Below are 14,536 nucleotides of genomic sequence, written 5' to 3'. Positions count from 1 at the left end.
TTTTTTTTTCTTTTTTCTTTGTTTGTATTTGATATGGATTGGACCTTTTAACTTAAATTTAGATCCATAATCCAGTAACTATATAGAAATCCATTGCTGATATTCATAATTTCACGTGATGATGAAATAATGATGCTTTTTTACTAAATTTTTTGATTTTTTGCTTTCTAGGTTATGTTTAACTCATTGGTGATGAAATTGTTTACGTTAAATTGAGTAACGTGCTGTTAACTTAAATTTATATCCATGATTTTTTCAATTTTTTGCTTTCTAGGGTATGTTTGACTCTTTTCTTTATTTCTTTATTTCAATTGAGTAACACGCTGAAGTTGGTTGTGTACACCCCAACGAAAGCATGAAGACTGATTCCGACAAATAAATGCTAAACAAAGATAGACACAAAATAGCCAATTCAAAAGAAAACATATGAAATTGTTTACAAATCAAAGGTAGATACAAAGGCAGGCACTCGACAAATGTTACCCAAAGCAGCCATTGCACGTATATTTTATAACTTAAATTAGTCTCTGTCACAAACAAATTCTAGAATAATTATTACAGTAACGCTCCACCAAAAATTTATTTGATTGCTTTTAATTCTAGTGTGTAGAATTAAAGCATATAACAACAAGCATACACACATGCATATATATAAGTCGTTGATCCGGTAACAGTTTGCAAGTGGTAACAGCGTTGCCAAGAAGAACAATTGGAAGAGTAATTGGCGTGTAGCCCCCTTGAATCTTTTACTTTCTTTCAAACTACAATTTTAGTTTTCCAAGCGCACGGTAAAGAAAATTCGCTTCATCTTAGTCTTCTGCTTTCCTTCGTCTTACATTGTTATAAAAATCGCTGGATATTAATCGGATCGCAGCTATTTCAGCAGAAACTTTTTCCAACTCATGCCATGTGCTAGTTTTGTTTTTTTATGTTTTGCGATCGATGTTAGCAGCATTTACAGGCTGCGGAAAAGATCGCATAACACGATGCACTCCTTATCATATCAGACGAAGATTCTCTCTCCAACTTTCTGCACTAAATTTGTCGTTGATATGCAACCTAAATCAACTGACGATTTTTTTGAAATAAAATTGATCTCTCAATTAGCTGCTTCTCACTTGAAGATTCACTTTAGTTATACCAATGTATTTCAGTGAGGTTTCGTAAGATAGATCTTCGAAAGAGTGGACCCTAATGCAAAACAAAAAAACAAAACATAATTTTTTTTCTGTAATATGATCAGCCACACGCATGTATCAGAGTTCATCTGAATGTGAATAGTTTCTTAATTCGTGAAAAAAAAAGAACCGACCTTTATCAACCATCGGTTTGGTCGCGAATTCGAGTTAATTTTCAAATACGTGATTACCCTTTTGCATATAATATATATTTTGATTATTAAGCGTTGCTAAGAAGCACTTTGCCGGGAGCTAGGTAAAGATGTGAAAGGACAGTAAATAAAATTGGATATTTAATAATTCTTGCATGTCTTGATTAATAATGAATGCATTTTTAAAAACAAAAATTTATGCCGGACACGTGCACATGCTTGTACCGCGTCACGTACAGAAATATAAATGCCAAATACTGGATAAACGTAAACGTCCTGTAGCGTAAGCGTAATATGCCATACGCAATCGCTCAAATAAGCAGTTGCTAATGTGTATACGTATATGTGAAAACGCATGAAAAGCACCCATGACACAGCGAAGTAGCAACACGAAAGAAGCGTTGCAATCATAGTGATACTTAATTTCTTAAAAGTTAATTAAGGCAAGTCAGCGATAACCAAAATATGAACTCATCGAATTTTGAAGGAATGATGTTAAAAGAGGTATTTCGAAATTTCAATATCGGTCTTTGTTTGTCCAGTTATATAAATTCTGGGATGTCTCTAAGCTTTGGATTTAGTGCCTAGACTAATAAAATTGATATTATTTAGGAAAACTGGATAACCAATAATCTCCTTTATCAATTTTATCATGAAGGTAATAAATTATTGAAGTCTAACAAAATAAAAAAAAAGAAACTACGACATTTAAATTCTTAAAGCCGAAAAATTGTTTACCATGGCGTTTCTAAGGTATTACCAATAGATTTATACTTGTGTATTTTCAAATGTTAGTAAATAATAGATACCGTATTACGCTACGGGCGGCAAAAATTAAGATATCTGTTTTAAATCTCATGGTAACCACAACTCAAGAAACGGAATGTCAAAAAATTGACTGTTATAAGTTTTTATTATTTAATATATGCTTATTAATAATTTACACCTATTACTTAGAATATATTTCATATCTATTGGGTAAGCTTAGTAAAAAGAACTTTAAAAGTTGCTTTTCCGATTTGAACATAGATTTTCCCCTTCAAATTATTGTATTTTAGAAAGTGTTGCAAGTTAGGATGATCATTTCAAAATCTACGTTAATAGCATCTTTTAATATAAACGATAGTTAGTGTTTAAATAATTTTTAACTTTTTTCTTAATTTTATATCTACTCCATGTGTTGTTAAGTACATGTTAATTTTCAGGTATTGTTTTACGTCTTCCACATTTTTATTTTTTGTATTTATTTTACATTTGTTGTTCGGTTTGCTCACTTTGTTGTATAATTTCAGCAAAAGCCGGTGGCGATTTAAAACTTAGAACTTCTGCGAAGACCAATTCTTTCCATTTCTCAACGGGCAAATCCATGTCTTCGAAACTTTGATCATAGAGTGGTGAAATCTGTTCATCACTGGGATCATGATATTTTTCCATGTATGGGTGAGCTAAAGCTTGTTCGGCTGTTACCCGTTTCCCGGCATCTAATTCTAACATTTTTTCCAGCAAGTCAATAGCTAAAGGGTTTGCCCCTCTAAACACATCGCGGAAATTACGTCTTTGCATTGCCGGCAAAGAACATATATAGTTTCTGGCACTCTCTGACGATATTTTATGCATAAAATCCTCAGTTGGAGTGCCTAGAATTTCCATGATTAAATTAAGTTGATGTATATGATCAGTACCAGGGAATAAGGTGCGGCTGGTCAACAATTCAGCCATAATACAACCGACCGACCAAATATCCACTGTTTGATTGTAATGCATCCAGTTAAGCATTATCTCAGGGGCTCTGTACCAACGGGTTGCAACGTATCCCGTCATTTCATTTTCTGCTGGGCGTGCAAGGCCAAAATCCAATATACGTAATTCACAATCCTCGTTAACTGCAATATTCGACGGCTTCAAATCTCTATGAATAATGCCGGCGCTATGTATATATTTTAACCCGCGTAATATTTGATAAATTAAAAATTGTACATGATCGTCAGACAATTTTTGTGTTTTAATAATGTTATTAAGATCGGCGTCCATTAGATGCGTCACCAAATAAACTTGGTGAAAGTTCTCTAATGAATCTACTGGCTGTCCTGAATGAAATACATCTAATAAACCAATGATATTTTCATGATCCATATGTTTAAGCAGTCTAAGTTCACGATAAGTGCGTTTGGCATGTACAGCCGACTGAAATGGGCGAGCAAGTTTCTTAATAGCCACTTTCATGTTTGAAGTACGTACAATAGCTAAATAGAAAATCGTTATTAATTTAAAGCGTGTGAATAAAATTAATAATAAAAAAAAATTTAAATAATAATGCGGTCTTGTCTACTTTTTCGCAGCTAAATCCCTTCCATACCTTTACAAACCTGTCCATATGCACCACTGCCCACTTGATGCAATTGTTGGTAGATATCCGGTATTTCCCATTCTGTCCGATTAATATCTAGTTTATAGAACTTTGACATTATTTCCTAATAACTTATCGAAGTTGTGGTTAGCAACATATATTTGTATGCGCATATGATAATTGAGGGTAATACGATGATATCAAACGCTTTTTTTAACAAATTTTACACAATTAAAAAATGAATACCATTAGCAAAGTTGCCATAGTATCGTAATTCATTCCCAACAAAATGGATAATGTTATATTAGTATTTTCACGCAAAATGGAAACATTTCAAGTAGTTAAAGGGGACAACACAATGTGGGCATGCTTCATTGCCAGGCCTAGGAATTACTTTAGAGAGTTTGAGAAGTGCAAACAGGGAGAATTTATATAAATGAAAACAACCAAGATGTTGACAAGAACAAGTAAAGAAGTCAGCTTAAATGCAATCAACTAATATATGAAAAGTAACATAAGTAATTAATGTAAAAACATGTACGCATCGTCTTGCTGATCTTGATAATCAGGTTAAATTTTATGACACCATTAAAAAAGATTAATTGTTTTCATTCAATGTTCCAAAACTTCAAAAATACTCTTTAAACTAGTACAATGCACTAATAGAATAAAAAAATAACTTCGAAATAAACCGCTTTTATTTTCTATTATTCATTTTTTGCACAAGAAGATTGGTAAAAATATAAACCACATCGTATAAAAAAGATTAAAAAAATAAATTTTTCTTCACACTTTCTTACTTTCTGTCTTTTCTTTTGTTCACGAAAAAAAAACATATATTGCTAATATCACTATTGCATTGCAAAAAGTTGATGTACACTCATACTGTGTTGCCCCCTAAAACAATAAAACACTATTAAAGCATATTCAGTAGTATAACAGTTTTGTTAGAAAAAGAATAAGGGTTTTAGGAAAATCCTGGGAAAAACATAAAATTATTTTTGATAATAAAACTGCAATGGAATCCACTAAAATCTTTTGGCTGTTCATCTATAAACAATTTATGGATTTACGTTTCAATTGGAAATCAACGGGTTTTCTGTTGTTGTCCATTATTCTTGCACAGTATTTGATAATATATTTTGCATATCAGCCATTCGAACCATTGACCGTCTTTTATAGCCCGCAAGGACCAGAAACATTGGTAAATAACTAACAAATATGCACTTAACTGTTTTGTTTTATGTAAATTTGTTTAATCATTCGTAAATATAGCACGAAGGTTGTTTTTTCAATAGTGGCATAGTTCACAGCCAAACCTTTTATTCTCCGAACACCACGGAAGTTAACACATTTATAACAAAAATGTGTGGTGTTGATAAACACATCAAACGGTTTAGTCATCCTCAAATTATGGTAAAGCACATCGAAGAATGTAAGGAGTACTGTGTGGGCGTATATTTTCATAACTTTACATCATCGCGTCCTTTAGAGTATACAATTTATACAAATCGTATGAAATTGAAGACCGAGCAACGATATGTTACAGATAGTTTGGGGTCGTCATATAGCCGTAAGTAACTTTTTTTATGGAATCATTTCCCCCTACATTTTTCACATAAATATATCAATATATAAGCGTAATGCACATTACAGTGTTTATATATTTGTGTAAAGAATGTATAAAAATTCATATATCTTTTTCCAATTATTGCTTTTTTCATATTTTAAAAAAGCCAAATAAACACTTTAATATTCAATTAATCGAAAAAGTTGCAACCTTTAGGTTAGAATTTCATTCATGGGCAAGCACATAAAGGAAATGTAAATTCCATTGATCTGTTCATCTAACACATATAATTTTTTTTTTTAGAATCCCGTGATTATAAAGATTTTCTTAAATTACAACATTCCATCAACATGGCGTTTACGCAAGAAATCTCCGACGGTCAAAACACCGTTAAGGTACGAGTTGATTCAATGCCTTTCATGCGCGGCGGTTATTTTCACAATGAAACTGGTTTAATATTTGGCTACGCTTTTCCGATATGCACAATTGCGCTAATGATCATTACTTTTATCGTGCCTTTAGTGGAAGAGAAACGCGACGGTATAAAGGTAGTAACAATGAAAAACATTAATAAAAATATTTTTTAAATAACGATGTTAACATGTCAAATAGGAGTTTTTGGCCATCGCAACACCATTTTCATATCTAAACGGCTTTGCATTTTATATAATACGTTTGATGTTATATATGATATATGCTGATTGTGTTTTGGTGCTGGCCACATTGTACAATTCTTTGGGCGTAATTCCAGTAGTTTATGTTTTCTTACTAGTATTTTTATTTCTATTGTCCATGATGTCATTTTCATACTTGATATCGGTTTTTTTTAATGAAGGTAGCTAAAAGAATTTAGATAATTATTTTAAAAAGTTTAAGTAGTTTCCTTATTTTGCAGTTTTTCATGCTAAAGTTTGCAGTTTTTTCTTACACTGTGTGCCGTTTACGTTCCTTCAAATACCAAACAAAGTGGTAGTGTATTTGTTTAGTTTTAACGCTTTCTATGAGGCTTGGGAAGTCTTTCAAATTTTTGGTAATAAATGTAAGTTTGACAAATGACTTTAAAGAATACTTTCATATATCGTAAGTTGCCCTAATTTCAGGTGCGTCATTCAACTTCGCCGACTTGTTTGTTCATATCACTGAGACTAGACTTAGTATTTGTCAAGTTTATATCATATTAATAGTGCAGAGTATAATATATGCTCTTTTATATCAATACTTTGCCGCAATGTATCCGGGGATAGGTGGTATTAGAAAACCATACTTCTTTTTTTTAAAGGTAATTACAAATATATAAAAAATAACTTAATAACTGACTTCCTAAAATTTATAGTCAAAGTTTTGGAGAAATATCAATACTAACGACTATATAACAACAACAACTGACAGTAGTTCCGATGCTATTATAATACAAGACTTGCAAAAGGAATTTCAAACATGCGGTCGTAAAATTCTTATAGCCGATCGTCTAAATATGGTAATAAAAAATAAACGAATTACTGTCCTGTTGGGTCATAATGGCGCGGGAAAAACTACTACAATCAACATGATCTTGGGTAACAAACTAAAACTTTTAAATACATTTTAATACTAAATTAATTTAATACTAAATTGTATTTTCTTCTTATTACTGTAGGTTTAGTACGGAAGGATAAAGGCAAAATTACAGTTTGCAGTGAGCGTGATGCGTCATCTTATCGCCATCTAATTGGCTATTGTCCTCAACACAATATACATATGCCATACATGACTTGCAAACAGCATTTAATTTTTTTTGCAAAGGTAAGTCTGCATTCAATATAAGATAAACTATTTACTACATTTACGGTTTGTGGTTTGTTTTACAACAGCTTAGAGGTCTAACGCATCGTGAGGCCGCAATTTTAGCGAATAAATTACTTCAACAACTGAATCTTTCAAAAAAGGCTCATAATTATGGTAAAAATCTGTCAGGAGGCATGAAAAGACGTTTATCGTTGGGCATTGCTATGGCAGGCGATACAAAGTACGTATATTAAGTCAATCCTTTGCTCTAATCTATCTCAGAATATATAATGAATGCACTTAAAGAGGAATTGCTTTCAACTTTTATTTATAAGCCAAGAAAATACTGCAAAATAAGTTTTGCCAAAGTCTTCCTTAAACTTCAGCATAACATTCAAAAATTTCGAAGCGATATCAATTAAATTTGCGTTGCTCTTTTTTGTTCGTCAGAGTTATCGTACTTGATGAACCTTCATCCGGTCTTGACATAGAATCCAGACGCGAGTTATGGGATGTACTTCTCGAGTTACGTAAAACTAAAGCTATAATGATTACCACACATCACATGGAAGAAGCTGAAGTTTTGGGCGATACAATTAACATACTCTGCAACGGGCGTGTGCTATTAACAGGAGCTCCGCTAGAACTGAAGCGTAAAGTAGGCAGCGGCTATATTTTAAAACTGTGTACAAATCCAAGTCAATTCAATAAAGATGAGTGCTTACAGTTTATACGTGTAGACATACCTACTGCAAACGTTATGGTATTCATATTAAATGACCGTTTTTCATTAAAAATAATTTCGTTTGTTTTAAGGAAATTGTTCCGCCCACTGTACTCCTAAGTTTGCCCTACCAGCATCATGAAAAGTACGGCAAAATATTGAGACGTCTGGAAAAGTATCAACAAGAACTTGGGATAAATACAATTTCAATGACCGATACAACTTTAGAGGATGTGTTCTTACAGTAAATCAAACATTCATAATGAACTATATTTTAAAAAGGACGATGTTGTAAAGATCGCCATTTCTTATTCATTTATTGAATTTTCTTATTCATTTTTAAAATTGTTTAAATGAATGAGTTCTGCTGAAAAAAGAATGGCATTTGCAAAATTGTCTAGTGTTAATGGCTCAATGAAGTCAATAGGATAGAACTGTTCCGTTGGGCATTTTCCAAATTTTTGTTTTTTTTTTATTTATACGGCATAATGCTAAGATTATCTTAATATTACAGGCGCAAGCTATTGCGCATGTTATGCTAATATTTGATTAATCCGCTTGTTTGTTGCGTATGAAGTTGACAGGGATCTGTTCAATAATACATTACTAAATAAGCTGAATTAACCTTAAAATTATCATTAATCAATATGCATATATTTTCCAAAAAAAAAACTATTTTCATATCTTAGAATGTGTATATTCCCCATTTGATCCAAAGTGAATAAAAATTTCTTTTCCTTATTAGTTCTACTTCCAAAGTTGACGAAATCGATGGTGCGGTCAATTGCCATACGGATACTGACGCGAGCATTCCCTACCATCGCTTGGATTCTATGAACAGTGTCAGTTCATTTCAACAATTGAAAGCTATTGCTTACAAGAAGACCTTGTTTGTGAAAAATGAATGGCGCTTAGCTTCACTGATGGTAATCGCACCATTTGTTCTTTGAATATATTAAATATTAATTCGTACACAATTTCTTCGCATAAGATTTCTATTCCATTTTTATTGACAACAGTTGCAATTTTGATAATACATATGTCAACTGTGACCACATTTGGCAAAGGCTTGGATTTGTCCTTGCCTCATTACAATGATGGAGTTATATATATAAATATCCCACAAGATCCTCATGAAAGTGCACTACGGATTTCTCAGTTGCTACATCAACGAATTGTATTTAACGATCTACAAGCAAAAAACTTAGTTTTAAATGGTAGCAATAATGTTGAAGAGGGTAAGTGACGCTAATTAATGAAACAATAGAAAAGAAAAGGATAAGTGTGTATAATATAGCGCAAAGCCTTAAAGAAAACATTAATATTTGCGGAATGGAAAGCATTGGTCAGACTTAGGCAGGTTAATGCATTCTCAAACAAAATCAAATTTTCTGAATAACCAGATGGAATTAAAATTAAAAAAAAAAAAAAAAAAAACGATCGGATGGCAATAATAAAGCCAAACAATGATAGATAGATAGATGCTTAATATAACAAAATAAAAAATTTCCATATAGTCGGTTGTTCAATAAAAGCGGAGCATAAATAAATATTTTTTCTGCTGCATTTCTAAAATTATTAATATCAAATCGGAACACAAATGAACTGGCTTGTATAAGAAGTGCGCACAATTTCTGGGAACAATGCGATAATCAATGCTTCTTAAGTATCTGAAGGAAGTTTTTGCAAACAAATAGAAACAAATAAGTCTTATGATTGATTGATAGTTAAATACACAGCTCATGACAGTGAAACTTATTGAATGACATAGTTGCATATTAATATTTACTTATATTATTTAATTTTCTAAATTTTAGAATTGATTGAGATGATGAAAAAGGACTTTTTCACTTTTCAACGAGAAGTCATAGGTTGCGTCAAAATAGATGGCGGGAAGTCACCTACAATAACCATTTTATTTTCGGAAAATATGATCCATAGTTCGGCAATATTACTTAATATGGTAGATAATGTTATCAATATGTGGACAAAGGACGTAAATCAAACAACTCTTAAAACAATCTATGCCCCAGTAGCTATGTAATGTTACAGTTAGAAAGCCTTATTATATTACATTGTTTTTTATTCCAGACATGATTCTTCAGCCGCTTCTTTGCAATTATCTTACTACGCTCTCTTTGTGCCAGCAGGTTCGTCAATATAAGCAGTTTTTAAAGTATTTAATCTATTATATTTGATCTTAGGCATGTTTATGTTAATGTTTTATTTCGCTATGTTGCCCTTCATGGAAAACCGTAATGGATTCAAACAGTTGCAGCCAACATCTATTGCAATGTATTGGTTTGACGTCTTGATCATCGATTTGCTTCTGTATCTTGGCATCTGCTTTTTACTCTTTGTCTACCAAGCTCTAATAATGCCTCATGAACTATACGAAATATCAGATTTAATTAACATAATATCCGCTTTATTCTTCTATGGTTTAAGTTATTTGCCATTGGTCTACATGTTTGCAAATTTATTCACTGCATTGTCAACGCTGTCGTCATGCATGTCGGCCCTATTTTTTGTTTCATGTAAGTCGAGATATCTTTTCTGCAAGTGCTCTCTTTTTTTAATTTTTTCTCTTGCGTTTTCAGTCATTCCAACAATTGTGTTATCAATTTCCATCGGCGATATGATAAAATATTCTAATTTTATTTTATTACTGCGGTTTATGCCCGACTTTAATCTGGCTCATCAACTTCGTATTATTAATGAACGATTTGTTAATAACCATGAGGAAACTGTGCCTCAAAACTTACGACATGAATTGAATACTAAACACGTGTTAAAATTGGGCAACTTCTACTGTTACGCCTTAATAGTTTTTTCCTTCTTGATGGTAAGATTCTTTTATGTTTTTTCATTCTTTATCGGGTTTCCCTTATCTATCACCAGAGGTAACAAAAAAGATCCGGATAGTTTATATCCAATGATGCATGATGATCTGTCTATTGAGAATCTGATAGTGCCTAATAAAAATTTGTTAGCAAATGCAAGAGGATAATGTGTTATGTTTCACGAATAAAATATTCACACTATTTGGAAAAAAATATGATCTTTTTCACAGATACCAACTTGAATGCTGAGAAAGTCGATTTAATCATTGTCATGCAAGAATTTTTCAAGTGTAAATTTTCACTGTACATTATTTCAAAAATTTGAGATTTTTTTATGTATCTAACGGTATTCTAACGGGCGAAATAATTATGCCCGCTTATTAAGCACATACTTCCTGGATGTATTGACATACGGATTTTTAAAAAATCAGCCTGTGGTGGTAGGTACAGAAACCCTTATTGGAAGAGATAAATAATCTGTTATTTGCTTTTTATATCGTTTCCGACAGTCGTTCTTTGTACTTGTGGTGGAAAATAAGAAACGCCGTTATGCAATTGAAAACCTACTAAAATGTTCAAAAGGTGCAAAAAAATTTGATCAGTTTCCTACGCCTAATCACGAAGAAGACAGATTGGTACAAGAGGAAAAGTCGGTTGTTGATCAGATCCTTAAAGGTAGGATGGACTTAATATGGTTAATTATTTAGCGGTGGCTTTATTCCAGCAACAAAAAAAATGTATTTTAGTAATTTTCTGAAAATACCTTCATAACTACATTTATTAAAAAAATTTAAAGCAACGTTTTAGATACATAGTTTTTGACACCTAGTGTTCCATAGCTCCTTAGTTACCTCATCGATCTTTCCATTTTACATTTTGGTTTTGAAGACGAGATCTGAGTGCGGAAGATAAGGAAGACTTATACAATTTTTTTCCTACTACCGAAAGTAGTGCATTTTATAAAAACGCATGCAACATCTAGAAGAATCCCTATAGTGTATATTAGCACTCTAAATCGATCTAGGCACGATTGTTCGTTCGCCTTTTTGGTCCGTGATCTCGATTCCAAATTTGGGGAAAACGTTAGCTGTTATTTCAGATAAGGTGGAACAGAAATTTAACCCAGTTCGCAGAGGTACAACGCTACATAAAAAGAACACATATCTGTTTTCAAAAGCAAAAAAGGCGGGTTTTTACTTATTTCTCATAAATTGGAACTATAACGATGAAAAATACTTTCCCCTTACTCTTCACTTTTTTTAATTTTTACCTTTTTAAGATAGGGGTGGTGGATATAAGAGACTCGACAAAGACGAATATAATTATCTTGCTTGTTAATTTTTTAAAGACTAATTTTCAATTAGTTTGATTAGCGGTAATTTAGTAGACGTTCTTTTTTCCGCTTCCTTCGTTATGTTTCTTATAAGTGTAAAAGACTTAATTCAAAAAGCAATTGGTTTGCGGGCCTTCAAAGTGAAGAATATTTGAGCGCTAAAATTTGGTGTTTTATGTGTCATTATTTGAACAATTTCCTTTTTCAATTTTTTAAAGTTCAGACTGATTTTGAAAATTCATATTCGGAAAAGCAGGCGATTATGAAACACCATTTTAATAAACATGATTTTACTTCTTTTCTAGATAATAGCGAACATGAGTATCCGCTTTTTGTACAAAATCTCTACAAATACTACAACGAATTACCAGCAGTATGCGGATTAAATTTCGTTGTGCGAAAAAAGGAATGCTTTGGTCTTTTGGGAGTTAACGGTGCCGGTAAAACAACGACATTTGAAATGATAGCCGCGAATCGCATACTTTCAGCGGGTATCGTTAAAATTGATGGCGTCGACATATCACAGGAAACTGAATACAGACATCGTTTCGGTTACTGCCCGCAAAATGATTGTTTAAATAATTTTATGACTGGTTATCAAACTCTGAAATATATGGCTTTTTTACGTGGCATTAATGCGCCGCACGTACATCACGCAGCAATCTACTGGCTTGAAAAATTGGATTTATTAAATTATAAAGATATACAAGTGAAGTACTATTCCGGTGGCACTAAACGTAAGCTGCAAACAGCAGCTGCAATGGTAAGAACTGACATTAATAAAAAGAAATTGTGCAAAAACTTTGGCACATTTAGGATAAATTCGACATATAGAGCATACCTGACAGAGCTTCAATTGTCAATCTTTCAAAGACATATCCCAGAATGAAGCGTTCCTCCCTTTTTTTGCAAACAAATGAAAGGGAAAGTTATAATTATTTCTTATATAATAAGGAAGAGTATATTTTAGCGTTGTGATTGGTCGATAGTCATATGAGAAGACTACATTTCTTTTCTTATAGTTTCACTTTCAAAACTTCCTCTTTCTTTCAAAAACTGTGACTTGAAGATTGAACACATGTGAAATGAAAATGTTTTTGAAAAGATAAGTATAAAGAAAAGTGAGTCTTAAGCCCTTCTGAGGGGTGTTACATACACCCCCTACCACGATTACGTTAGGTTATAAACGGTATGATAGTAATCACCGCCCAAAAGTAGAATAGTCAAGAGTCAAAAAGTCACAGAGCAAATCTTTATCCTTTTCACAAATCTCGGCGTCCCACTACTGATTCGTATCTAATAATTACGTATACAATCGCGAATAGTTGCATTAATAGAATTTTAATGAAATTTTAGATTGGGAGTCCTTCCTTAGTGCTTTTAGATGAACCTACTACCGGCGTAGATCCAGCATCTAGACGTTTCCTGTGGAAATCTATGCAGGATTTTCAGAAACGTGATAGAACTATTGTACTTACTTCGCATAGGTAGATGCGACATGATAAATTCTGCTGTCTTTCTTTAATTTAGTATATTCTTATTTTTAGTATGGATGAATGTGAACACTTGTGTAATCGTTTAGCTATTATGGCTGATGGTCGACTCAAATGTCTTGGTTACGTTCCTGAATTGAAGCAATTACATGCTGCTGGATTTACTATTAGCTTCAAGTTAGTATCTACTGATGTCTCGGACGAAGACATTCAATTCATAACTCGAGAATTACGTTCACAATTTTCCAAATGTAATTTACGTGAAAATCATGCCGGCATCTTAACCTATTTCGTTAAGGTCAACAATTCAATTATTTGGTCTCAAGTTTTTCTCAAGTCCGAACAGTTTTTTAGAGCATCTTCACATTTAATTGAAGAATATTCAGTTAATGAGTCAACACTGGAAGATATATTCTTAACATGCGGTACAAGGAGTCATCGGAAGACATTTGTAAATGATGATTATAATCATAGGACTAATGAAACTATGACGACATCGCAAATTGAAGACGTCTAAGGAAATTAATGTACAATAATAAAAACGACTTTTACATTTTTAAGCTGTAGTGAAACTCATAATGTGTTCTTAATCTGCAATTTCGCAATTGATTAAAAAATTTAATGATTGCTTATTGTAAAAATTTCATTCTAAAAATCCACATAAATATTCCACATAAATACACTTTATTTCAATATTTTTAAGGGAAATAATTTTGATAATAAATAACTTATATTAAATCAATTATTTTCCATTTAAAAAACTCGTCAAATCATATATTTTTTTTAAATTTAAATCCAAGACATATCTAAAAAATGTAGTTTCCAATTTTAATAGAATAAATTCATAAAAACCAATAGTAATTTTTTCTTCACAAGTTGAAATTTGAACAATTCAAGCCAATCTTCTGATATACCCCAAAGCGCAATGCCCTTTACTCATTAATATGAATATAGCTCTCGGTAAGGTTAATGGTGCATACATGTAAAGTTATTTTCTAGGTACGTTCCGATAAGTTTTCAGTAAACTAATAATACCTCTCTTAAGTGAAAAGTGTTGCACTTTATATGTAGCGGTTACATGTTAGCTAGTCGTAGTTGTATCGATTTATCCACATTCTTCTATTATGAATAA

General features: G+C 32.2%; 2 protein-coding genes across 5 annotated transcripts; one reads left to right on the top strand and one right to left on the bottom strand.

The window, feature by feature from the left end:
* Positions 1–2,319: 2,319 nt before the first annotated feature.
* LOC119642322 (mitogen-activated protein kinase p38b) lies at positions 2,320–4,389 on the bottom strand. Of its 3 annotated transcripts, none has more exons than XM_038041443.1 (3): positions 4,219–4,389; positions 3,697–3,773; positions 2,320–3,573 (listed from the first exon to the last, which is right to left on the bottom strand). In XM_038041443.1, the coding sequence occupies exons 2-3, from the start codon at positions 3,755–3,757 to the stop codon at positions 2,579–2,581; spliced, it is 1,056 nt and encodes a 351-aa protein (XP_037897371.1). In that variant the 5' UTR covers positions 3,758–3,773; positions 4,219–4,389; the 3' UTR covers positions 2,320–2,578. The 3 variants fall into 3 exon arrangements, with proteins under 3 accessions (XP_037897371.1, XP_037897369.1, XP_037897368.1); XM_038041441.1 differs by having other exon boundaries at positions 2,321–3,573; positions 3,687–3,773; XM_038041440.1 differs by lacking the exon at positions 4,219–4,389 and having other exon boundaries at positions 2,322–3,573; positions 3,687–4,184.
* A 274-nt stretch (positions 4,390–4,663) lies between these two features.
* Positions 4,664–13,940, top strand: LOC119642321 (ATP-binding cassette sub-family A member 2). Of its 2 annotated transcripts, none has more exons than XM_038041439.1 (21): positions 4,664–4,881; positions 4,953–5,250; positions 5,551–5,795; positions 5,860–6,082; positions 6,143–6,286; positions 6,348–6,526; positions 6,587–6,803; positions 6,884–7,029; positions 7,098–7,252; positions 7,462–7,774; positions 7,828–7,979; positions 8,481–8,661; positions 8,727–8,973; positions 9,553–9,775; positions 9,827–9,885; positions 9,940–10,272; positions 10,336–10,580; positions 11,088–11,253; positions 12,217–12,674; positions 13,268–13,398; positions 13,459–13,940. In XM_038041439.1, the coding sequence occupies exons 1-21, from the start codon at positions 4,696–4,698 to the stop codon at positions 13,919–13,921; spliced, it is 4,764 nt and encodes a 1,587-aa protein (XP_037897367.1). In that variant the 5' UTR covers positions 4,664–4,695; the 3' UTR covers positions 13,922–13,940. The 2 variants fall into 2 exon arrangements, with proteins under 2 accessions (XP_037897367.1, XP_037897366.1); XM_038041438.1 differs by having other exon boundaries at positions 6,581–6,803.
* The last annotated feature ends 596 nt before the right edge of the window (positions 13,941–14,536 follow it).

Source organism: Glossina fuscipes, unplaced genomic scaffold, assembly GCF_014805625.2.
Source record: "Glossina fuscipes isolate IAEA_lab_2018 unplaced genomic scaffold, Yale_Gfus_2 222, whole genome shotgun sequence".
Taxonomy (NCBI): Eukaryota; Metazoa; Arthropoda; class Insecta; order Diptera; family Glossinidae; genus Glossina; species Glossina fuscipes.
Note: the sequence above shows the minus strand (reverse complement) of the source record. Positions and strands in the feature narration are given on the sequence as shown.